This window comes from Varanus komodoensis, unplaced genomic scaffold (genome assembly GCF_004798865.1).
Source record: "Varanus komodoensis strain SLA01 unplaced genomic scaffold, ASM479886v1 scaffold10, whole genome shotgun sequence".
NCBI lineage: Eukaryota > Metazoa > Chordata > Lepidosauria > Squamata > Varanidae > Varanus > Varanus komodoensis.
Genome location: NW_025335269.1, coordinates 18,672,188 through 18,697,402, shown reverse-complemented (window position 1 = coordinate 18,697,402; position 25,215 = coordinate 18,672,188). Strand labels below are relative to the sequence as shown.

Genomic DNA, 25,215 nt, shown 5'->3' with positions numbered 1-25,215 from the left:
AATGGTGACCCTCTGCTTTCGGTCAGTCAACCATACCCTAATCCATCAGACAGTGCTCTGGTGTATCCCAAAACTCCTCAGTTTCTCCACCAAATCATGGGACACTTGTCAAAGGCCTTGCTGAAATCCAGGTAAACCACATCCACTGCATCCCCTCCATCAAGCCATCTCGAAACCTTGTCGTAGAATTCCACAAGGTTTGTCTGGCAGGACCTGTTTTTGTGGAAGCCGTGTTGTGTGGCTGCCAGCCTCCTTTCTCTATCTAGCATCACTAGATTTCTCTCTGTTATGGGCCTTTCCATTGTTTTTCCTACAATGGAAGTAAGGCTAACTCGCCTGTAATTCCCCATGTCCCTTCTACTACCCTTTTTGAAAACTGATGCTATTAGATAACCTAATTCCAAGTTTTACTGGCTATAACCTGCACTTGGAATTTTACCAAGGAACAAACTAGCACCTAATGAAGCTATTCGAGGAAGGAAGTCACATGCGCACTGTAACTGGCCCTGGTAGCAATGTTCTGAACCAGTTGATATTTCTGAACAATTTCATATAGGTAGCCTCAAACCTCCAAACTCAAGAATTCTTTCCCAGTGTTGCCATTCATATGTAAATTAGTTTGGGAATAAAATGAAACACTGAAAGACACAGCAGGTCAATGACTGTGGCAATGAAGAGGCACCACTTTCTGAAATTACCCATCAAAAGGACTCAAGCTACTCTTGAACAATGCTTCACAGTCTAGTTTCCATTCACAATAATCATCAAAGCAATCTCTGTGTCATAACCAGGCCTGATTTAGTGGTTAGTTAAGTCAGAGTTATTCTACAGTTTGTTGTTAGGTTATTTTAGGACTGTTTAGCCCCTAAACAATCCAGAGTGCCAAGACTTAAACTAATGACCTATGTATGGGATGGCTGTATGTTGTAAAGTGAAGCTGAAAACAACAAGGGCACTGCAGGCAGTGTTCTTGCTCACTTCAACTGGATATTAGCAATCTGTGAGTTAAGTCACTAGTGCCTGCTACATGAAAACAGGACCTATATTTTTCAAGACTTCCCTCACAAAAGCTGCCTTAGCTTAGATATCTAGCTTACAATGTCTTATGAATATATTTGCCAAGATCATATGGCAACCCAGCAGATCTTTCAGATTATGGTGTTTGCTCACAGGGTTGGGGGTGGGGGAGCTGTAGTCCTAGTGGAACATGCCATGATGTTGAGACAGGAGTGTGCCATGTTTCACATGCTAAACTGCTTTGGGTTCCTTGCCGAAGAAGAAAGGGAGTTGGTTATAGCGCTTAACCGGGGAGCTGGGAGATCCAGATTCTAGCCCTCACACAAACATGAAGTTCACTGGGTGACTTTGGGCCAGTCACTCACCTTCAGTCTGACTTACTCCACAGGACTGCTGTTATAAGGATAAAATGAAACCATCTAAGCTGCACAAGAGGAAAAAAAGCTGGATATCTAAATGTGATGAAACAATGATGATAGGGCAAAAGAAGCCTTGATCAACCAAGTTATGATTCAAGTAAATATTTTTTCCTCTCCACAGTGGTGAGATGAAACAAGATGAAAAAGTTCAACGATTGTCTGAAAGTAGTGGTGCACTGAACAGAAAATTCCGTGCACATCCAGGTTTTGTTTGATACAGTTTAGAATGGAAAGAAACAAAGACGAATACCCAAGATTTCTGAAACCTTTGCATAGGCCTGTTCTTGTGGAAAATGCATAGATAGTCCATGACAGAAATCACTGATATCACTTATAATAAAGTCATACTATTGCAATAAATTACACTATCAATTTTAGCAGCTCAATAGAAGAGTTTGGGATTGAGAAATGTGTCTGGTTTTCCAGTGGGGAACAAACCAAAGTTCATTTTATTTCTATACTGCCCAAAAGCTGAAGCTTTTGTAGTCTTGATGACTGGTATGAACCCTTAAAAAACATTATGGTGATTTAGAACCAAGATAAAAACTATTGTCTCAGTATATAAACATATCCCATTTTTATTTTTTATGAGAGTCAACTATTGAAAATTTGCCCTTCACTTCAAGTCAAATAGCATTTGTAAAACTAACTCTGAGTGAATTATTTTTAATTTGGAAGAAGGGTTGCAATTCTACTGAATTATACAGAGATTTATTCTTGGTTATAGACTGTATAGGGGTCTCTTCAAAGGCAGGCATGTAGAGGTTGTGATCCAGTCTTTTGTGCTTTTGATTTATAATCTGCTTTCTTAACAGAAGTATTCATTTTATGCACGACAGAGCAAATCTAAAGTGGTGATAGGAGATCCTTTGGCAGAGGAACCAATGTGTGCTGAGCCTGGCAGGCTGCAACCAGGGTGGAAGAGAGGGTTGGTGTCTACTACCTCCCTACACCTCCATGTTTTTATTTCCTATTGACATAAGTGGAAAAGAAAATAGTGAGCCTGTGGGCCTGATCCTTGGCTGAGTCGAGGGAACGAAGGTGTCTTAGATCAAATGCCATCTCTGAGACACCCAGAGAATCCTCTTTTTTTGGGCTTTACTCCTGCTGGGAACATGCTGATATATCTATGCCTCTGAAGCAAAAACTGCCATCCCATCAGCACAGCAGCACTTCTGTATACCATGCTGTTTCTCAGCCAGGCTCTGGCTGGCTTTAGGATTCTTCAAATACTTAATGTAATTACATTGTGGTACTAACTAATGTTAGCTGTACAGATTAAGTTCAGATTGCTGTACTTTCTGCTAAGGGAGTGAAAGCATTTCTAGCTACTTCTTTAATCAATCATCAGGATTCTCATTAATAATCTGGCATTATTTGTCTCTATGTAAAACGTCAGTGGATTGCATTTAAATATGGCTCTTACTCATCATACCTGTACTGCTGTTATAAAATTGCCCACTTAGAAAGATAACCTTACAGTGACATTAACAACAAACAATGACATTGTCCACTGGTGTGGCAAGTATCCAGAGCTGACTTTATCTCATACTCCTTATTCAAAAGACAGGACAATATGTGACTAGCTTTTCTGTGCTTCCTGCAGTAAGCCCTTACTCAGTTCCTTCCCTGTTTTACTCAGGAGCCAGACACAGATCTTTTTTCCCCCTGAAATTTTATTTTCCCTGTCCTCATCACTTACTTCATTGTCTCTTTCTGAGCATATTTTTCTTTTCTTTTTCTTTATACAATTCTACTTTTGCCGCTTCTTTCTTTCAACAAGAAGCGTTGCTTCTGGTAACAAAAAAGAAGCACTCCCAGAAAAAGCCCACATAAAAAGGAGCAAAGCCAGAGGCATCAGTCTTCCCCAGCCCAGCAAAACCTTGAGCACACAGTTACTTTGCACAGCAGTAAAACACAGAGAAATATGCACTGCAGCAAAAAGCGGTTTCAGTTCTGTAGCTTCCTTAGTGTTCCCAGTTCATTCAACCAAAACATGCAGGGGTCTGCTAAAATTTGAGAGCTTCTAATATAGATACTGTATTGGGCAGCATTCAGTTCTTAGCAATAAGAACTGGCCTTTCTTCCAACTCTGACCTCCAATTTGTTGTTAATATTTGTCCTAAGCACTAGATATATTCCTACATATCAAACCAGGGATAATTTCCTTTAAAGTAAGCCAACTTCTGCGGAGATGATGCATTTAAGGACATACTAAAAGAGAACAAATAGATCAATGTCAGTCTCCCAAAGGAGTGACAAATGAAAGCAACTTATATATACTTTTAATTCCTTTTATCCCCAGAGGACTTCCTTTCATCCTAAATAAACAAATGTTAATAGTCAAGATCAAAATTTACTACCAGAATTCCAACCTCAGACACAATCCCTCCCATATTCCAAGGGGAAGATGAAGTATTTCTGACACCACAAATTCTCCATTATGGGGAAGATTGCAACTCATCCTTCTTGTCTGGAAGGCTTCCAGTTCAGATCAATGAGTCATCAAGACAATAAGGAAGGGTCAACTCTAAAGGGTAACCATAAGCCCTGAATGCATTTGCTGCTGTACAGTTTCAATCAATCAATCAATCAATCAATCAATCAATAAATAGACTTAAAATAACTACTAGCTTTACCATAGTTAGGCCTACAAGTGGGGCTAAAGTAAGCTCCAAGTATTTAAAAAAATACAATATTATTTGTTGAATTAAAGTAAACCCCCTATCATTATTAATGAATTGTTGCTCTGTACTGTAAATATAGATGTAAATCATACCTTTCCAATGAATGAGTTTGCCACTCTTGCAACAACAGGTCTAGAAATTCAAAAGAGCGCCTGGAATAGACAAGTACTGACATCAACTTTACACCTGCATAAGTTCCAAAGAGGTACTTCAAGCACATCACAGACATTTTCCTTTGAATACTCACCTATGCCATGTCACAAATTGCTTACCCACCCCACCTTACTTTCAAAGGCAGCTTGCCATAACTGGTATGGAGGGGCTGTTTGAAAAATACAAACTTATAGAATTCTTCAACATATGGCACTATTTATGCAGTTTTTTGGAACCAAGCTAATCATTTTAAAATGCATATTTATTATGAGTCAGGTATTCAGTTACACTTAGGGCAGACCCAATGAAATCAATTTTCAGAAATTACTCAAGCAGGTACTACCTTTAAACCCTATTAATTTCAGTGAATCTCCTCTGACTAAATAGGGATTCAAGCCTATGTTTCTAATTAATATATTGGGATATGCATGTAAATGAAAGAAATAAGTAGAAATAAGAAATGAAAAGTAGAAATAAGAAAGTTGAGATAACAGGATTATTATAATTATTGCCAACTGGCTGGGCATATCTCTGGTCAATATATTAACACCTAATTATAAGTGCCATTAAGATCAAATTGTTGGGGGCACCTGCTGTGTCTAGTTCTAAAATGCATAGACTGCAATGCGAATGGACATGTGGGGAAAGAGAGCTATCACTGAGCTGGGTGGAGTAGGAGGCTTCAGTTTTTTGAATCATAAATAAGGTTTGATGTATGAAGGCAACGGTGTAGCCCCTTATCTGTCAGTTTAATTACTGCAAGGCAACATGTACCATGCCAGGTCAACTGCTAGAAAACCTGGGAGTGGCAAATGGTAACTGACAGAGAATCAGTGGAGGTGCATGTCTATGTACTGCCCAACTCCCTGGGGGTGTGGCAGTTGGAGGATGTTTTTGGGTGACTACAGCCCTTGGGTCTTTTACGGGTTATTTTACAGTGCCCAAACCTCAGTGATTACTTCCCTAACCAAAACATAATGCTAGTTATGACAACAAGGTAACAAAAATGCAAAACAAAAACAAAAAAAACCCCCACTCAGTGGGAAAGATGAAAAATTTCATCTTATCATTTGATGCTTCCAGCTATCAAATCTACACGTGGCAAAGATACAGTTCACAGAAGATGGACAGAGAACTCCTAGATGTCAAACCTCTTAAATAAATCCTAGGTAGAGCAAAAGGGGAGAAATTGTTGCCTCATTTATGCATGAAAATGCTATTTCCATGCCACTGTTTCACAACAGGAAAGAATGCCGTGCAACCCTGCGCACAGCCCCACGCCCGACCTGACCTAGCCAGATCCGCAGACCCATTCCAAGTCAATGAGGCGCTTCAGTCTCCCACCCTCATAAAATCAAAACAAGCCCTTTATCAGGAAGTGAGGTCCTCATAGTGGAAGAGTTCACATTTCACCACAACCCACTTACCCAGCTACACAGTGTGTAGCACTAAAAGTCCAAGGCTCATAAAATACTTACCTTCTGACTGCAACAGATTTTGAGGTACAGTTGCTGGTTATTAAAGGTATGAGTCTGGGAACATGGGTATGCTGAAAAGACAAAAAAAAGTGTTTTATAAAATCTACCAGAAGCCACTCATAAAATGTGGTAGTATGTAGATGTATAATAATTACAATTGTTCTAACATTTAGCATTTTTATAACCTTTCTCTCTCTCTCTCTCTCTCTCTCTCTCTCTCTCTCTCTCTCTCTCTCTCTCTCACACACACACACACACACACACACACACACATTTTATTTTTAGATTTACTGTTTCCAGTCCTAGGAAAGATAGGATAAACGAGAAATAAGGTAACACATTTTTCAAATCCAGTTGCACTGAAGCATTTTGTGCTTACATACAAGTTATTGTTAGGCCTTCCATGTTTTACAGTAGTTTGTCATTTGCATTTTTCAGAGTAATGAAAGCATTCCTACTGCCATACATACTTAAAATATAAAACAAAATAGTGCTTAGTTCATACACAAAAATATAGCTTAGCATGGCTGTGGCTATATATTAACATGCATAATATAGATGTGGATCTGTACAATAACTCTGAAATCTACTTACTCGAATAATAAATCTAATGGCTGCACACCCAGAAGTAGCCATAACTTTGGCGCTATTAGGGACCAGATTAAACAGGATAGGCACAATGGCTTCTGCGCCGTGATCAAACTTATTTCCTAGAACTGTTGAAAGATGGCTGTAAAGAAATAAAGTTAGTTATCAAAATGAATCAGGCATCACAAGATGGCAACTCTGATCATGTAAAGAGAAATGTTTTCCAACAGTGCATATTACAAGTACTTTATATGTATTTTCTATAACCCAGCATTTGACATAATCTTATATGAATTGTTGGATCACACCAACTTCCATTTTTTTTTCTAGCACTCTATTTCCAATGTGAATAAGCCAAATGTGGCTGGGAGTTCACAAGCACATTGTGCAAATGATGGTCTTCCTGTTTGCTCCCAGAAAAGCCTTCCAAGTCCAAAGAAGACCACAGAATCTGAACCTCAAACTCCCATTTAAAAGTAAAACCACTTATTTCTAATTTGATCTGTTATTCAAATTGGTGAAACAGTAACTTCACTGCTTTAGATAATGAAAGGTGTTCTCAATGCTCACAGATCTCATGCAACATCTTAGGCATCTGACCCTAATAGTGTGTAGGAAGTCACAGAAACAATCTCTATGTCCACATCTCTGTTGCCAATCATGGCGGTTAGCATCCACTCTGATCATGCTCCTCTACCATATAGTGTATGCTTACAACCACCAAGAGCAGCAGATAATAATATGGGACAGGCTCTTGGATGTGGCTTGGTCTATTTCACAACACTGGTACCTGCAATATTTTTAGAAAATGTTGATGGATCAGCTTTTCTGATATACTGCTTTTGCCACAGCAGTTGCAAACATAAAATTGAAAGAGGAATGGGAATATGTTTTTCAATTCTGCAAATCAGCATATCAAGTCTGATTATTTCAAAACCTGTAGAGAGTGCAAGAATATCAGCTCATGATTTTGAACCTTTACACTAAGAAATAGTGAAGGACTTATGATTGTGGTTATTATCACTGCTTGGTCTACCCGTGTAATTCACTTTGAACAATCTCATAAATAATATTATGTAAAATCAATGACTTCCTGTAGGAGTCTGAATACCTATAATTAACATTATTGTTGACACTTTAGTTGGTCATTTGTAATAGCAGGAAACTAATGATCTGCAAAAGAATAACTGCCACACTACCAAAGGACATCACAGAAGTATAACGTGTCCTGTAGGTTTATTCTACTTTGCTCATTCATGTTGTACCAGTCTTCTTATTAACTGTACAGACATACAGAACATTTCTGGTATACTCCAGTGTGGCATCAATATTAAACAAATGTACTCACGTCAGGGCACATTAGTTTCAGTTTGCTTAGCATGTACTTACGCTACTGTAATGCATGCTTCTCTAACCACTTGTGATCTGAGGTCTTTAGCTGACAATTTAAATGCTCCATCCAACAGCCGCAAATGCTGGAAAAATCCATCGTATTGTGCAGCTCCAGCAACAAGTAATGACCGGACCTTCTTGAGCTACAGGGAAAACAAGTAAAGAAATGGATTATTAGTATTTCTAATGACAAACAGAGCTTTTGGACATAAATTATGAGTAATGTGACAAATGCTACTTTCAAAATATATACCGCATTAACTCTTTGATCCCAATCATGTTTATCATCTGACAAGATTTCCCTGATTTTATTGAGTGTTTCTTCAAGTTCACGACTGGAGTAGATCTGAAAAATAAAGTTGGCGAAATTTAAGGCTGAGTCTTATAGAGTGAATAGTTCAATCTAAGTTAAGCAATCAAGCCAAGCAACTGGAGTGACAGCTTTGGAGTGGGTGTTCTTTCTCCACTGGCTCCACTTGACCATCTGATCTGAGAAATATTCCTATAGGAGTCCCAACTTTTAAATTAAATTTAATTGTTCTGTTTGTTATAGAAATATCTTAATATTCTGGAGACATTTCTTGGCTGCCCCTGAAAATCTCAATCTCCTATAATTAATAAGAGTCAGTTTTGAGAGGAAACATCCCAAATGCCCCCTGGCATTCATATCAGACATGCCTATATTTCTTGAATGAGAGTAGTTTCAACAACCATAATTCAGGACATTATGGCAAGCATAATGCAAGCAGGGTATGTTAATCTCGGAGAACACCATAAAATAGGTGGAGTCCAAACTAAACATTTTAGGAAAATATATATTAAATCCAACATCTTGAAATGGGGACTGGGAAATGGAACTAATACATATGTTAAGATAGGCCTGCATTTCATAAATGTGTTCTTCTTTTGTGGTTCTTGAACTGATACTCCATAGCATATTGATACAACTGTACTTCTTCAGTGTTACTGAAAAAAAACCCAAACAAGAAATTGAAGGAGGACTAGAGGAAGCATATCAAAATATGGAGCACAAAAATGTATCCTGGGATGAAAAACGACAGGGCAGAATAAATGCAGAAAGATACATGTAAATAATGCTATAAAGACAACCTTGTTTATGTTACAGACAGCCAATAGAGGGCAATACAATATCACAAGACTTGTTATCCTACTCACACAGGAATAAAAGTCATTAAACACCGAATTAATTGACAGTCACTACGGAAAACATTGTTTGAAAAGTTCTGTGAATGCTGCATAAGAATGTGTATTCTCACAAGAAGGCATATTCAAGTAAAAGTAATTCTAAACTGTATTGAGGGAAATGCTCTAATTTGGTTTCACTCATATTACTATTTCCTGCCTGAAGTTTCCATAATTGTGCATATAAAGATGTCTCACTTGTGCAGTCACATGAATTCTGAGATTGACAATCTCTTGACTTTGGGCAAAGATTATAGTTTTATTTTAGAATCTATGTAATATCTCTTCACCATCAAGGCATGTGATGGTGAAATTTTACATTTTATAACATTGTAAAAACACAAATACAGTACTTCTCATGTATGGTATGACGGCTACATATGGTAGCCTTCAAACGATGGTAGACATATGGTTGGCCATTGCTGAACTTATACGTCCACAGTCAATAGGGATCCATAATTTTTGGCTAGATTTCATAGTCATGCCAAAATCTATGGTTGCCAAGACCCTATCCTTCCCCTTAGTAACTTACACTGTGCTTTGATATGAGATCAGGCATGGCTATGATCTCATATAGGGTCCCCTCCTCCCTTTCCCAGTTTCACGTTTGGAGTAAAAAAGGTGGCAGAGGTCTTGTTGATCTGACCCTATGCTACTGAAGTGTGCAAGGTATCTTGACATCACAGTGGTCAAACAAATAGCAGCTTTTCTCCCAGCCACAGACAATATGTTTATGTCTTGATTTTTCAGTCTAACTACTGCTTTTCCATGCACATACATCATTGGGGAAAAGCTGTTGAGACACGCTACGCTTGGCATCAAAAGATCCCTTATAGGCATGTTCTTGAAAGAAGTATATACTCATGCACAGTGCTACAGAGAGGACATTTGTTAAAAGTAGGTAAGGCACATTAAGGAAAGGCACAGGATACCCCATTCTTGTTTTCAAAAGCAAAGCTTTCTTCACTTCACTCTTAAGTTTTCTTCTGAAAGATGGCTGGGCCACAGGTGCTTGTGAGTCAAGGCCACCACTGAAGGCACTTACTGTAATGATGAACTTCCATAGTATCTAGCATTTTATTTGACAGCAAGGCTGGCATTAACTGGAGCCTTCTAGAAGGCAGTTGTTTTGACTATAATTTGACCACTTAACCAAGGACTGGGCTTATTTTGGACCAGTTCAATCTAGCCACAGTGTAAACAATGTTCTAATGGAGGCTTTCTGTTACAAAAAATTCAAAACTCTGCATCTTAACATCAGTGTGAAAGCTCAAATAAGCTTGAATTATAACTTCAAGTTCAAGTGAAACTAGAAATGTGGTAGATAAATGAATAAATGTAAATTAGAAAAATATAAGCATCAATTTAAGAAACATTATTTGTTGTGCATTTCTTTTGAAAATATCTTTCAGCTTAGTAAAACAACATTGCTAGGAGTAAGAGATTTCTATAATGACTTGCTTTATGGACAGCCTTGTTAACTTTTAAGAAGATTTTTATCAAATTCAGATAGGAAAAGATTATATAAGACATACTAGAATGATCAACACCAAACAAATTAAAAAGGCAATGTTGGGCAATTGAAATGAATTCTTATGTGGTTAACATGTGGTTACTATTATATTCTAATGAATAAACAAGAATATATACTGGAAGACTGCTGTGGAAGTCTGAGGCTACCCTCAGTCTAATAGCTAATCAGTATATATAACGCAATACTTTGGCAAAATGATTTTAATACAGGAGGACAACAGACTGGATCCTGAGATGACTTTTGTGAAAGGAACTGCTCCTTCCTTTAGTGGCATAATTTCCTTCCCTAGTAGAAAGTGGGGCAATTTTCTACAATTCCCCCTACAACACCACCCCACACTGTTAACTTTTGTTTCTTGTTGAGAAGAGAATCCTGAAACATGACTGCAAGTTGTGTAGCTGTGCCACCATAATTTGTGCTTATTTTTCTTCCTCCTGCATTTACCCAATATCTACAATCTGACTGTAATTTGGTTCATATAATACAACAGCCCACAATAAAGGTTTGCATACAAGTTGTTATGTTCTGTTACCCCAACTGTGTTAACAAACCATGGTTTGTTAATCACAACCCACCCACAAAGGGAACCCATGATTTATGGTTATCAACTATGGATTGTTTGTGGTTAACAAATCATGGTATTAGGTTCACACAACACATGTATCTTGAGTCAATTCTAATATTATACCTAGATAAATTTAACTTCTAATTTGGTGGGAGTTATCTGTTTTTTCCCAAGTAATCCCCCTCAAAAAAAACACCCCCTGCTTCTAGTTTAACATGGGGCTGGTTTAGAAATAAAGTTAAGCAGTAGCTTAGTGTGTGGTCCATAACATGGTACCCATGGCACTATTTCCACACTTACTTCTCTTGGTACTTGCTAGATTCTCTGCCCTTACTGATTTTTTTAAAAAAATGTGCTAGTATTTATTTATAACTGGGAAGGAAAGAGAAGTGCCCATCTCCAACACCATTTTAAGGATCCAGAGGTTTTTTTAAAAAAATAAAATAAAAAGGCAGGCAGTTTGATGTGTAGGTTTTTGGGTTGAGTCTTTTGCCTGTGTTTTTCTATAAGGCTCACCAGTCTTCTCTTGTATGAAATGTACATTTTGTTGTTTTGTAGGGACAAGTATATGATTTGGCATTTCAGTCTTAGATTCACTTCTGTCCTTTGCTTAGTTTCTTAGTGAAGTTACTTGTTTTTGAGGTTTATCAGCTTGCTTTCTTGCTGGAGCAGATAACTGTGGGTTAAATGCGGCAGCTTCATGTTTTGGAGAACAGATCCCACTTCTGCCTTGCATATAGATTCTTAGGTCACACTTCACCATTTAGCTACTGGCTATACTACCATAACAGTAATTATGTAATTAAGCAAGACCCCACAGCTGACACTTTGAGAGTGTTCAGAATATACTCTTAATATTCCTAATGTACCCAAAGGCTCCAAAAGACTGGAGACCCCAGTTTAGTGGTATAAAAATAAGCCTAGCCTCTTGTCTTTCTCTTCCACTCTATGGGGCAGCTATGAGATTTTCAGAAAATTTCACTTCTGTTTTAGATGAATCAGTGTTTTAATAAATAAATAAATATGAACTCAGGCAAATTGTAGTTAATCATAACTAAAGCTAATATAAACAAACTAAACTCTAATCATAGTTAGTTATGATAGCTTGCTTTAGCTAATCATAGTTAAGATTTATCATAATGTAGGGTTCAGCCACGTTAATCAAAATAGGTTTCTATTTCCTTCTTGTGGTCAATTCAGACAGAGAAGGGAGAGTATGAGTTTGGAGATGGGGAGGCCACAAAAAGAGGCAAGACTGAGCAATGCTGAGTGAACCTTCTTCAGCCTAGTAGCCGCCAAAACATTTTGGTCCATCACTCCCAGCATTCTTGGCCATTGAATGGTTATGGTTGCAGCATGTTGAAATCCAACACATTCGGGGGGTACCAGGTTGAGAATTGTTCTAATATTTAACATTACATGTGAGCACAGCTACCACCTTTATTTACAAAGCAACTTTGCTTCTGATTTTATGCTCAAAAAATATACCAACATATTTTTGCTTTGTTTAGAATTCAAGAACTTGTGCTCATTGATAAGACTCAGTTCAGCTAAGTAATAAGCAGAACTGGAACGAGACATCAATATTTGAATTCTAATATAAAACCCTAATATATATAACCCTAATATAAAATCAAGAACTGTCAAGGTTCTGATCACTACTTTGTCCAATGTCCTATTCAGGACAGAATTCACCATACTATGTACTTAAGCCACTTATGATTATCATGGCTTCTGTATGTACAACTATGCAGATGCGGTCAGGGGTCTTATGTTACCAATTCCTGACCAAAAAAGCTCTCTCTTGAAATGTAAGATACCTGAGGAGGTTCAACCAAGTAAATTAAAAAACATATCACAGAAAGCTCACAAACTGACTTGGGAGGATTGTTTCTTCCTAGTCCCAAATACATGTATTATTAAAAACCCTAGTAAGGGTTATTAGCTAAGAAGCTTATCCAAGAGAGATGAATCATTTAGTCTGTCCCTCCTCAGCACTGCAAAGTGGTCCATGGTTTTCATACTTCAGTGAAGCCACAAAAGAGGAAAAATCCCAAAATGCATTACATGTAGGGTCATGTGTTTTCATTAAATGCTATTAATAGTTACCATTTCATTAAAAGTTAACTTTAAAAGGCACATTGTGATATGAAAAGTGAATTGAGAAAATCTAGAGCTATCAAAATTAAACCATGTCAAAAATATAACTAGATGACAGCACTTTACCTGGACAGTAGGAACATCTGTAAATGCCTTTATAAAATCATCTTCATCAACAGCACCAGCCCCTCCTTCTTTGGTGGTGCCTGCAAGTGTTAAAATTATATTTAGCCAGAATGTTTAATGACACCTAACTGAAAAAGAAAGATCAAATTGACCATTTCACTACATTTTTCATGAGATCCAAGTCAGTCTGTGCATTGTTTAGTATTTACAAGAACAGCAATAACTTGGTCCTAAAAAGTCAACTTTCTCTGACAAGACATGTAGAAAAAGTGAAATGTGTTGCTCGTATAATTATGTAGAAGAGCAGGTTTGCACAATTTATTCTGTTTCTCCTACCCAGCAGTGAGTGGGAATAAGAAACACGATGGCTTTCTCATTCTTAAAGGGGGCAGGGAAGCATATATTGGCTGAAATCTCTAATCATAACTAAAACTAGGATAATGGTAAGACAGAGTGGAGGTCAATACTTTTAAAACAAAGAAAGGAAGTATAGGAATACATTATAAAGAACCAAAAGGACCTTCTGCTTTGCAATATAGTGCAAAGTTCATCAGATGAGACTAAGATAAGAAAGTGAATAGAATAGCAGTGATTAGGATAAAATTGAAGAATGAACAAACAGGAAGATTGCTCAACCCACCAGCAGCAGCAAAAACAAGATATGGGAAGTTTTTATCAGAACTTAAGTTACATGGCTGTTAGAAAGGTTGATCTCTGGGATCCTGAGAATTTACAAGGATTTGAACTTGCTCCAGATTTAATTTTTATTTTCTGTACTTTACATATAGTGTTACCCATAAAAAGTGGCAAGGCCAGTGAGTCAGACAGGTTTGTCATCACTGAATAGTTAGGATGTAATACAAATACTGAGGGAAAAGTGTTGAGAATTCTGGCTTATTAGTAATTAGCAGCATGCTCACCAACTGTTCCTGACTGGTTCCTCCTGCAAGTAAGAACAGCTGAAGTGGAAAAGCTTAGTGTTACATGCAGGGAGAAGCAGAAAAGCTTAGTGTTATATTCAGACCTGGACTCCTGGTTTGCCCTTTTAAATAAACCAGAGTCAGAGCCAGATCTGAAATAGGATTACAGATCCAGACTTGTGAGAGCAGTGACAAGTCTGGGTCTTGGTTCAGGTATAATGTCCAGTTTTTCTGTCCTACTGGTTTCAGGTTAACTTTAGTTCAAGGATAAGCAATGTCAGGTGGTCCCAGGACAAATTCCTCCCTAGACGTCTTTATGCATTGGACTCTTCTCCTGCTGTCACACCACAGAAATTCAGTGATGTGGTAGCCAAAAACCTGACAAGACTTCTGAAGTCAGTAAGTATGAAAGAAAATAAATACTTTATCCAATAAAATGCATTTATAAATGAAAAAGGGGAAATCCTTGTGCCTTAAGGCATTACACCCTAATGATTAGAGGATTTATGATTTATATTTATTAAAAGCTTTTTTATCCCATCCTTTCACAAAGTTTCAGGATGGTAGTGCAATACAAAAGCACAGCATCAGCATCCTCAAAGAAAAACCCAAGTAAAACTACAATTAAATCTTAAAATGTTGGAAAAATAAAAAGGTTTTGGCCTGGTACCAAAATGAATACAGTGTCGGTGCCAGGTACACCTCTCTGGAGAGCATATTCCATAGCTGGGGCACCACCGCAGATAAGGCCATTCTCTGGGTAGCTACTCTCTAAATCTCTTTCAAAGAGGACTCCTGAAGAAGCATCTCCAACCTAGATCTTAGGGGACAGGCAGGTGTAAGGAAGGAGATGCGCCTTCAGATGCTCCAGGCCCTAAATGGTGATGATGCAGCACAGTGGTTCTGTGTATGAACTGCAAAATCTTTGGCTCAAGCTCTTAAACTACTATTTCTGTGACTGCAATCTGCAGAATAATGGATAAAAATACTGGCCAACACTGTAAGGTCATTGCAAGATAAACAGTGCATGTGTAAAAAACTTTGAACATTGGAAATGTGCTATAGAAATGCTCTATTTCTTATCGCCCTAATTTCACTATTCTTGTAGATGCACATATTTTGCCAAATAAAAAAATGGCTAGAAAATGAATGCTGCTAAAATCTTCAGTATACCTGCCAATCACAACAATAACTATGTCAGTGGAAATATGATTCACTGTGTAGAACTGTACAGATACATTTAACATGAGGTAACTTTACCACGAAACTAATAGTAGTTAGAAGCTCTTGAGTAAAAAAATAAGAAAAAGTGTTGCTTTGAAGAAAACTTCACTTCAACCAAAAGAGGATAAACACTTATGGTCAAAACCACCCTGAATGTCCTAGATGAGAGTAACTCTAAGATGCAGTAATACATCTGGAAAAACAATACAAATTCCATCTATTTGGCTACCACTTTCTGTATTCCTAGAGCCCAAATGATGCCCATCCTATCACAATTCTATGAAATTATTTTTTTCTTTTTGGTGTATTGCCAGCATGCAGTAAGTTTTGAATTCTAACATATGAAACAAGGAAAAAAAACATTTACCATATGACATTGACTGGGAGAAATTACTTCAAAGCAGCATAGAATAATAGAGATGGAAGGGGCCAGAGGGCTATTGGGTCCAATTTCCTGTTCAGTCCAGGACTCCAAGTTAAACCATCCTTCTCAGATGGCTGTCCATACTCACTTTCAAAAAAAGTGAGCATGATTAATTCAAATTCTCCTTCAGATATGCATATTTACACATTAGTTCAAATCCTATTTTTATATATTATCTGTGAAAGCCAGTATGACTGAAGAATCCCAAATCTTTAAATGCCGATTCACAAGACTACATTTATGTTATATCTACAATTATGACCTCAGCTTGAGGATAAGGAACATGGAGATCTCCAGATGCTGTACTGTAGCTCCCATCCATACTCATGATTGACTATTTTGACAAGGGCTGATGGTAGCTACAGTCCATCAATATCTGGAGGGGCACATGTTCCCAACCCAGGCTCAGCTGAATGAAATGATTCCCTGAATGAAATGATTCCCATAGATTTACACAGCTGACAGTCAGATGCCATGAATAAAGTAGTTGCCAATAGACAATAATGTCTCAGGTTATGCAAAATAAAACAGTATCATCTTTGAAAACAAAATATAAGGTGTCTACTATTTTTAGTATATGTATTTTCAGATGCCTATCCACAAACTTGTGAAAAGTTTTAGCAGTAATTTCACCATACCTGTTTATCAGTTTTAAAACTTCTGGGGGCCTCTAGAATTCCCTGTAACTGTCTGCTAGTATTCCATCTCTTTCTTTAAATAAGTCTACTTTTCCTTGTGGAAGAAAGTTATTTGGCAATCATTTCCAAGTTAAAGTGAAGAATAGGTAAAAACCATACAGTGCACAGGGTTTTCCCCAGTGGTGAAATGTCTCAAGACTTTAAAACAGCCAGGTCCACAATGTATTTTGCACAGTACCATTGCTTTGAGCTTACACAAAAACCCCACCCTCTCAATCTGATTCTTTTCATGACCTACTGAACTTACTTATGCCATTAAAACCACCTGGTGTATCACTTACCTGTACTATTGTTCTACCTAAGTTGTACCAGCCCTAGTTACATATGTAAATATGGCTAGGAATTGTTATAATGTTTAAGGCCAGAGAATTTACCACAAACAAAAGGTTATCATTACACATGAAGTGTGATTCAAGTGTCCACAACATTCAATAATGAGGAAAGTACTGCATGAAGCTATGAATAGTCAATACATGTAGCATTTATAAACCAAATATTAAAGAGAAATAATTTCATAAATAATTTAAAACTATTCAAATTAAGAACTAAGCCTTTACACCAAAAAGTATGCATGACACACAGATAAGCCAAGACACTTTGTCTTAACCTCACATCCAGTGCACACCTGTTGCAACAGCATACAAGCAAGATTATACTACACTTCTACAGTACAAATTTATATAAGGCAAGATAATTTTTGACAACTTTTATATGTTTGAGTGCTTGACAGGATTACAGTATGCATGCCCTGATGCTCTTAAAATATATTTTAAAGTGCTTCCCAATTCACAATTAAAGCTTCATGAGTAACAAAATTTCAAGCATTTATGATGCAACTTCAACTTTAAAAAATAATTACACAAAAAAGTCAAAGTGGAAAATAGCACAAATACTAATGAAATCTTTCTGATAGGCTAATGTGTTCTAAATATCCTGTAAAAAGCATTGTGTCTCATCTCTGGACTGAATTTTAAGATTTAAGCATTGTGTGTCTTAGTCAAATATGTAAAAGAAACACCCATTCCAAAAGTAAAAAATCATTCATGCACTGGAGACATCATAGCTCTATGGCACTGGCTAAGCTTTCTGTTTTCACTATCAAACTGCTTTGTGGTATTGGCTAAGTTTTCTTTTACTATTATTTCCAGATTCAACTTGGTGGATTATTTTACTCATTTCCAAGCATTTCCCTGGAAGTTTCAATATGAAGTAATATAGCAAAATACAATGCAGTGTAAATTAATACTGTATTTTCCCAACGCTTTATGAGAAAAGTAGGCAATCTAGTGATACATCCCATTTTTTTTACTCCAGGATTTTGTCCAATTATAGTTATCTGTGTATTTACTGGATTGTCTATATGCACATACAATTCAATCTGTATCAGCCCACATTTTGTTAAGGAAGGTCCTTCATTCTTCTGATCTGCAAAAAATACCTGCAGTTATGAATTAAACATTATCTTTCAGAGTTTTTCAATATAATTTTGGCAGAGCCAAGATCAGATAAATCCACACACACAAGTATAAATAGTTTAATCTCACCTCCAACCTTAGGCCCACCAGCAGAACCTGGCTTTCTTGAAGTATTTGAAGGATTTCCAGGCTTCTTAGGTGCAGGAACCTTGAAAGCTGAAGCAGCTGAAGATGGCCTATTTCCATCCACTGATTCTTCATCATCAAAGCTTTTATCTGTAAAGAATGTTTTAGAGAAAGGCATGTGTTATAACTCCATCTTGTTCGTCTTCTTTTTTAAAAAATAAGCACATTGCAGCAAGATAGAGCAAAAGTCACCAATAATAAAACAAAATCAATAATTATGTCCTTTGTCTTTAAGGCTGTAGACAGACAACAAAAAGTTTTTTTTAATTCTATTTCATTTCTTATAAAGGCTATTCAAATGATACTGGAGTGAAATATATTTTTAAAGCTTAATATTCTGTTAATTAAAGAAAAAAATCTGTTGCAATTAAAATATTTCCTGTCTACTTCTAATTTGCTGATCAGATCAAATGCTTGCAATACTCAATTAATTCCAGTATTTCAATGGAGAAAAATCCATGGCTTTTCTACTACTCATGCTTGCCATCTCTGCTACACATCCTCCCACAATATATCTACCAACACTCCCTGCTTCATTTCTTCCACCCAGATTTTAACACTTACAATCACAGATCCGTTTGCAGATCAGCCGCCTCATTCCTCTGTCAGCTCTCAATACCCTTGCACTAAGATGTTTCCACTTGTTCACATGGCCACACAGATGGACAATCTCAATACAGATCAAAATATTTCATATAAAGCTGACAGAAAACACCATAGATCCACCAGAGAGATTTGTGCCGGCATCCTTCTCTCTCTTCCCTGCAACTAGGTACTGAAACAGCCAATCGGCTGCAAGGTGACATCATCTCCTGGTAGCCACTGCCAAATGAAAAGGTGAAAATTCTTCACCCATATAAATTCATTCCCACGCACAAACATTTACAGCCACTACTCTGTAACCTTTTAAATAGGATTTCAGAGACACAGCACTGTTAAAGATGTTACTCCTAAAAAATCTAGGGAGTATCCTTTGCCTAGTAAAGTTTCTCTCATTTTTATTTTATTTATTTATTTGCTTTTATTTAGCATACTTTTAAAATATTCTTAACAATAAAAATCCAACCTGGCACAAATTAAAATGTGATCATTTTACCATTCGGTTAAGAGAAAGCTGCTTTCTAGGACCCTGTAAAGGAAAGGCAACCTGTAGTTTCCCTCACAAACAAGATGGGCGAGGCTGACACACAGCTGCGTAACAGAGTCACACACCCATTTAGCAGATTTTCCTTTCCCCGGAACCTTTTTAAATTACAGTTTCATCCTGTCAAAGTCTCCCTCTAATTTCCAAATTCCTTTGTTTAAATCCAATTTGCTTCTAATTTGGAAATAACCTTCTGGAGGGAGGCCACATTTCTATTAGGCAAAACATGTTTTTAAACAGTGATCAACCACTTGGTTAAAGACATTATTTAGGTGCCACTATTTAAAGTGTGATTTTAGAAATATTGACTGTCTAGATTTGTTCATGGTATTATGACGTTATATCTTTTTATTACATCTTATTTTTTAATGATGATATGCATCTAAAAATATAAGATGTGCTTCCTTCCAGGGACTCATAATTACAGCAGGATTTGACTCTAGGCATTTTACATGCAGAGATATGTTACTATCAGAATGCAAGGGAACGCCATGAAACACATGATACCATGAGTTTCCATGGAAACTGTACTCTGCCCTTGCACATGAACTGGAAGACAACATTTCAGTTCAAGAGACTGCTTTAACCCTTACAGCATGAGAATTTAATTGGATAAAATGTTGATTGCTTTAAGCACAACACAGCCCCTAAATTTGTAGTAAGAGAAGATCTGCAATCAAGAGGAGTGCGACTGTAGTGATTATGCTTCTGGTTTCATATAATTAGGTTATAATTTCTCTAAATAGTTAGAAAAGCAGATTTTACACAGGTTGTGTTCTGAGGATTTTTCAAAAGTGCTCTACAGAACACAAGAGGCATTTAGCTACTTATCTTATTATAGAAGTAATAAAAATAATAAAATATCTTGATTTGAATTAATTCTATGCATTTAACAGTTAGGCTTGGACCTCAACATTTCTACTAACAGAAGCAATTCCAGCAGAGGTTTGCTCAAAGTACACATCTGGTAGCATAATAGTGGAATTAGTGTTTGCTGATTTCCCCTTCTCCTGAAGCTTCTTACACTCCCAGAAAATCTACTGTGGGGACCTGGAAAACCCACTGCAATGAGGGGCGGAGCTGCAGGCAAAAAAGGAATCAGCATAAATTACATTGCCACCCCTTCGGTCAAATCCAGGATCCTGAATCTAAAGGTTTCCATGAAGAAGCCCTTCTGTGGTGGAAAGCTAAATTTTATTTACACTTTAAAAAACTGTCACAACTGAGTAATATGCAATGTACAGTTTTATTGCTGTCTCAGTTTACACAAAAACTCCTGTTTTAAGAAAAAATGTAAGAAAATTGATTTACAATCAATATTTTTATAAGCAATTCATCTCCTCTCTCACTGAAGTTTGAGCATTTCTTTAAATTAAAAAAACTGGCATACAAATGATCAAGAATAAGAGTTTGAATCTAAAATACCATTTTAGCTAATATGTATACACTGATTTCAGTCTAAACAAGCCAAAAATTATTGTGTAAATAAGTTGTGTACTTCATTCTGATAATGGAGAAATCCCTACCTGCAAATTAGATGCTATACAAGTGTTGTTAACCTCCTCGATGTCTTGACAATTAAACTACCACAAACTAAATTTTAAAATCAGCCGAAGCTTACTCTGATTGATATTTTTGAAATCATAATCTTGGTTTTATAGTTTGTGTTGTATGCATACTAGTTTATGATTCAAGTTATGACAAAATGAGGCTCTTCCCAGACCCCAATTTACACTTTCACTAGCCTCATGATGCTCAATTCAGCCCTTATGTCTAGAATAAGCCACTACCTTGCTAGCTGGGGTGGGGATTCCTAATTTATTTACATAACTAATTTAAAGTACTGATCTTAATCTTGAAAGCTCCTTCACACAAAATCCTGTGTTTGCTGGACCTTGTTCTCCAACACTAATCCACCTGATCATTGCAACCATCATCTGAGGCTCTCTCTTGGTGCCATCCACCACACTGATAAATGGGCAACTGAAAAGAGTACCTTTTGGGTAGCAGCCCTTCAGCTTAGGAAGGTCCACAAGCCAGCCACATTAATGTAATCCCAGACATAAAGAAAATACTTTTTCCCTCAGGCTTTAAAATGCTTTTGCTGTTGTAGTTCTTATGGTTTATTGATATTGTAGCTATGTTGTTTTGATGTTAATGCCTACCCTGAGTATATATAACTCAGTGATTGCAAAACACACAGACACACACACACCTGCCAGTTTAGAACCAGAGTTAAAGTTTTCTCATGCTGGCTCAAGCTTGGCATAGCCAGGATACTGGAAGCTGATGCATAACTCATGTGTGCCACAATTTGTTCTGCAATGTCAAAAATTTTGCTTCCTTACAACCTACCTTCCATGGACCTGCATTTTCCCTTGGTATTTCAGACCAAATCCAAATGGGGAGAATGTGGTGCTTGGGACCAGCAAGCATGTCCTACTTTGCCCTAATCTTGCCCTATTGTTAGGAATGAGGGTGGCTGCTGTACTTGGCACAGACTCATGGATCACACCGATCTGGACTCTGAGACAGAGAATAAAGGAGAGGAGGTGGAGGGAGCTTGGGAACATGGGGCTCCAGGCTTTGAGATGAAAGAAGCACTGATTATTTCAAGGCCACTCTTTCCAAGTGCTCAAGCAGGCTCTGAGAATTGTCAAGATGCATATATGTTGGGTGGGGACACAGGGGAGGAGTTCTCAGAGACAGAAAAACTTGATACAACTCTTGATCCCATGATGCAGTGTCGAAAAAGGAGGGCCATCCAACAAGTATAGGGAAGAGGCAGACTCGCTTCTAAACAGGCCCTTCAGAAGGGATTGGGCCCAGACAGACTCAAAAGGAAGTAGTGGTTTAGATTAAGTTCAACAAACCACTCAGCATGCTCAGACATACATTCTGTGGGGACTGCATTTAATGGGTATCCTTTGGAGAATAAAGTGCTTCTTGTAAAGAAACGGTCTCTTGCCTTGAATGTGCAAAAGGAGGAAAACTTGGCATTCAACACCTATGAAGCATCTGAGCTATACTGTTTTGCTAGAGAAATGCTCCTTTGAGTTGAACCATGTTGTCTGGTTACTTACATCAATAGCTAGAAGGATGGATTAAACAGTGGGATACACACCACTTCTAACAGTAAGGATAGATGCTTCATAAGACAATACCAGGACAACATGAAGCATCTTTGATAATCAAAGAACAATATGGGTATGGAGTGTAAGATAGAAGCAAGCTTAGTTTGTGACATTGCACACCATCTTCACTGATCCCTGGCATGGCAGTTAAGGCCACATCTTCAACTTTGTCTATGTGTTGCCTGAGTCAATATGAGATAGCGTGAACTCTAGTTTCAAACTGGCAGTGTTTCTGAGCATTGAATTTACCTGGTTTTTAAAAATAAAGCATACTATTACACTGCTGACAATTCTATCTTCCCCTCAGTGTAATTGAATTAGTTTTATGTTTACTTATATAAGTGTGATTACATATATTTAGCTGGTGACTGTTTCACTGATTTAATTTCAAGAATCAGGATTTTAAAATCTTGGAAAGAACTTACAGAAATAAGGAAGACTTCTCTGCAGATAGTTACCACCCACATGTAGAAAGAGATGGGAAAGGCAAGGGTGGAGCTTGAGCATTCATCCCCAATCGTCTTCCTCACATGCAGAATTTACACCCAATGAGAATGACTTAACAGAGCAAGATTCTCACAGCCTTCTTAATGAGCACTGGTAGAACATAAATTTGCATTCAATGCAATGTGTGAATGTACCAACAATATGAAACACAGTCTTTGTCTTGGAATGGAAGAGCAGATATGTATATGTGCTACATTTTTGCTTTCAGAAAGGTCATCTGAAGCCCTGGATTCTTCTGCTCTCTCCCCCTTTGCTTTTCCATCTCCAGCACCCACACCTCAATTAGCTGAGGGTCAAACTGTTATTCAAAGATGTAGCTGGGGAAGCTTCATTATTATCCAAAAGCAAGCTTATGGGATTACATATGGATCAGGACCATAGAGGGATGAGTAATGGGCTTTAATACTTTGCCCTATACCTGCAGCTTATAACTGGATGCCATTTTAGCAACATAAACTGGAGGCATGGGAGTTGCAGCACTCATTGCAAGGGGAACCAGTCTCCATGTAATTTATAGGCTGTTGCTGGGTTGTGGCTAATTTAAATGATGATTATGATACAAATTGGCCTATTAGCTCAATCTGGGTTTTCCTTCATAAGTACCTTAATTAATGGGCTAATAATTATTATTTGATTCTTATTCCACCTGTTACTGAAAGGGGTCCACAAATATTGGATTGGCTTAGTAGGAAGTATTAATTCACCCCTTATTTTGCCTCTGTTGAGGAGAGAGCAGAGTACCAATGTATACTAGTGAAGGCTGGGCTATAGAGGGTTATTAATTTATTCCTTGTTGACCATGTGCAGACACGTTGCATTAGGTCAGTCAGTTGCAACTCAAAAAAGTACAGATTGGTTTTATTTGTCCATACTGAACTTAAATTTCTTGTGGAAAGAAATTCTGTGCATGATCTGAATTCACAACACAAAGAAACTGAGTTTACATGAGCCCTCCTTGCAGGGATTCTGACCTGCTTCCTTTCATTCGCTCAAATTCACACTAACACTTAAAAGGCTGTTTTGTCAGCCAGGAGTTTATACATGTATCTAGGAATTTTATTCCAAGATTCTCTGAAGAAAGAACATTCTCCCCCACCAAAATCTTTTACTAATTGAAAAAAGTAAGCCAAGAGAAACTTGGCATACTATTTATAGAAAAGCATAGGCTATTTTTCATTAGAATAATTCAGGGCAGAGTAAACAGATAATTAAGAAGCACACTATAACAAACTAAGAGCAAATCAGTGGATCAGTGTCTATGAATCTGCCTAGTTACACAGTCCTCCCACTTGGTAGCAACCAAATGCCACCGACCAGTTCTTATTCTAAACTATAATGTGCTTAGGAGAGCTGAGTGGAATAAAACTGAAGCATTTTAATAGTTATGCAGGCTTTACATTTTGTATTTCTTGATGGAAAACATGGTTTTCCATCTTCAAGAAATGTTTGGTTATCATCTTCAGACTTTCAGTATGGTTTGTGACATAAGTTCTATCCTTCAATCTTCTTCCACATCAAAACAGGGACACCAGCGGGCAAATTCTGGGGTGGGATGATGGATTCAGAATACTCTGATTCCAAAGCAGACTGCCTAGTGATTATTATTTTGGACTAGATAATATTTGGTGGGTCAATAGATGAGTTAGGAATGGGATCAGAAGTAGTTTTCAGAACTGATTTAACTCCTCCTCTCCACACCTACATTGCTAGGTAACTATTCTGAACCAATAATTTCAGTGGAAAAGAAAGGTTTAATGGAAAAGGAAAAGCTAGTAGGCAGTGACTGCTAGTGCTGCAAGGAGAAGTGAGAGGAACTGTTCAGTGGAAAAGTGCTTTCACCAGATAACATTTTACAGATCCATGTTCAGTTCTCATAAGTTGCTAGGCAATTGCAATAAGCATCCAAATGACACTTGTCATGCAAGCACTGTGACAGACAATACAGCAGTAAATTCTGTAAGCCCTTCTTTCGGGATTTGTTATACAATTAGGAAAGAGGAACACTACAGATGACTAGAAGATTGCAAACGATTCAAAGATTATAATAATGTAGTATCTCTTATACTGTGTATCCTCTTATTAGCATTTTGTACAAATCAAAACTGACCTGCATTATGTTATGAGATCAATTGACATACGCTACCACCCACACAGTCTTTCAACAGTTTAGTGCATTCCCCCAAGTTTCCATGCCCATCTTCCCAGCTTTGGTTCTGAAGACTTACAGCTACTGTTCAATGGTAACCTGCTTATAATCTCACTATGAAATAAGGAGTGCAGATGTTTGTAGAAGTGGTATCA

The 25,215-nt window shown here is 37.4% G+C and overlaps 1 protein-coding gene across 20 annotated transcripts in view; it reads right to left on the bottom strand.

Moving 5' to 3' along the window:
* Positions 1 to 25,215, bottom strand: part of CLASP2 (cytoplasmic linker associated protein 2) — a 136,652-nt gene that overhangs the window by 60,128 nt on the left and 51,309 nt on the right. For all 20 annotated transcript variants that reach the window (XM_044455203.1, XM_044455211.1, XM_044455267.1 and 17 more), the window contains exons 8-14: positions 18,073 to 18,219; positions 13,263 to 13,342; positions 7,988 to 8,080; positions 7,732 to 7,877; positions 6,349 to 6,484; positions 5,755 to 5,825; positions 4,216 to 4,275 (exon numbers count right to left, since the gene is read on the bottom strand). In XM_044455203.1, the coding sequence (XP_044311138.1) occupies positions 4,216 to 4,275; positions 5,755 to 5,825; positions 6,349 to 6,484; positions 7,732 to 7,877; positions 7,988 to 8,080; positions 13,263 to 13,342; positions 18,073 to 18,219 (733 nt within the window). The remainder of the gene's footprint in view (positions 1 to 4,215; positions 4,276 to 5,754; positions 5,826 to 6,348; positions 6,485 to 7,731; positions 7,878 to 7,987; positions 8,081 to 13,262; positions 13,343 to 18,072; positions 18,220 to 25,215) is intronic.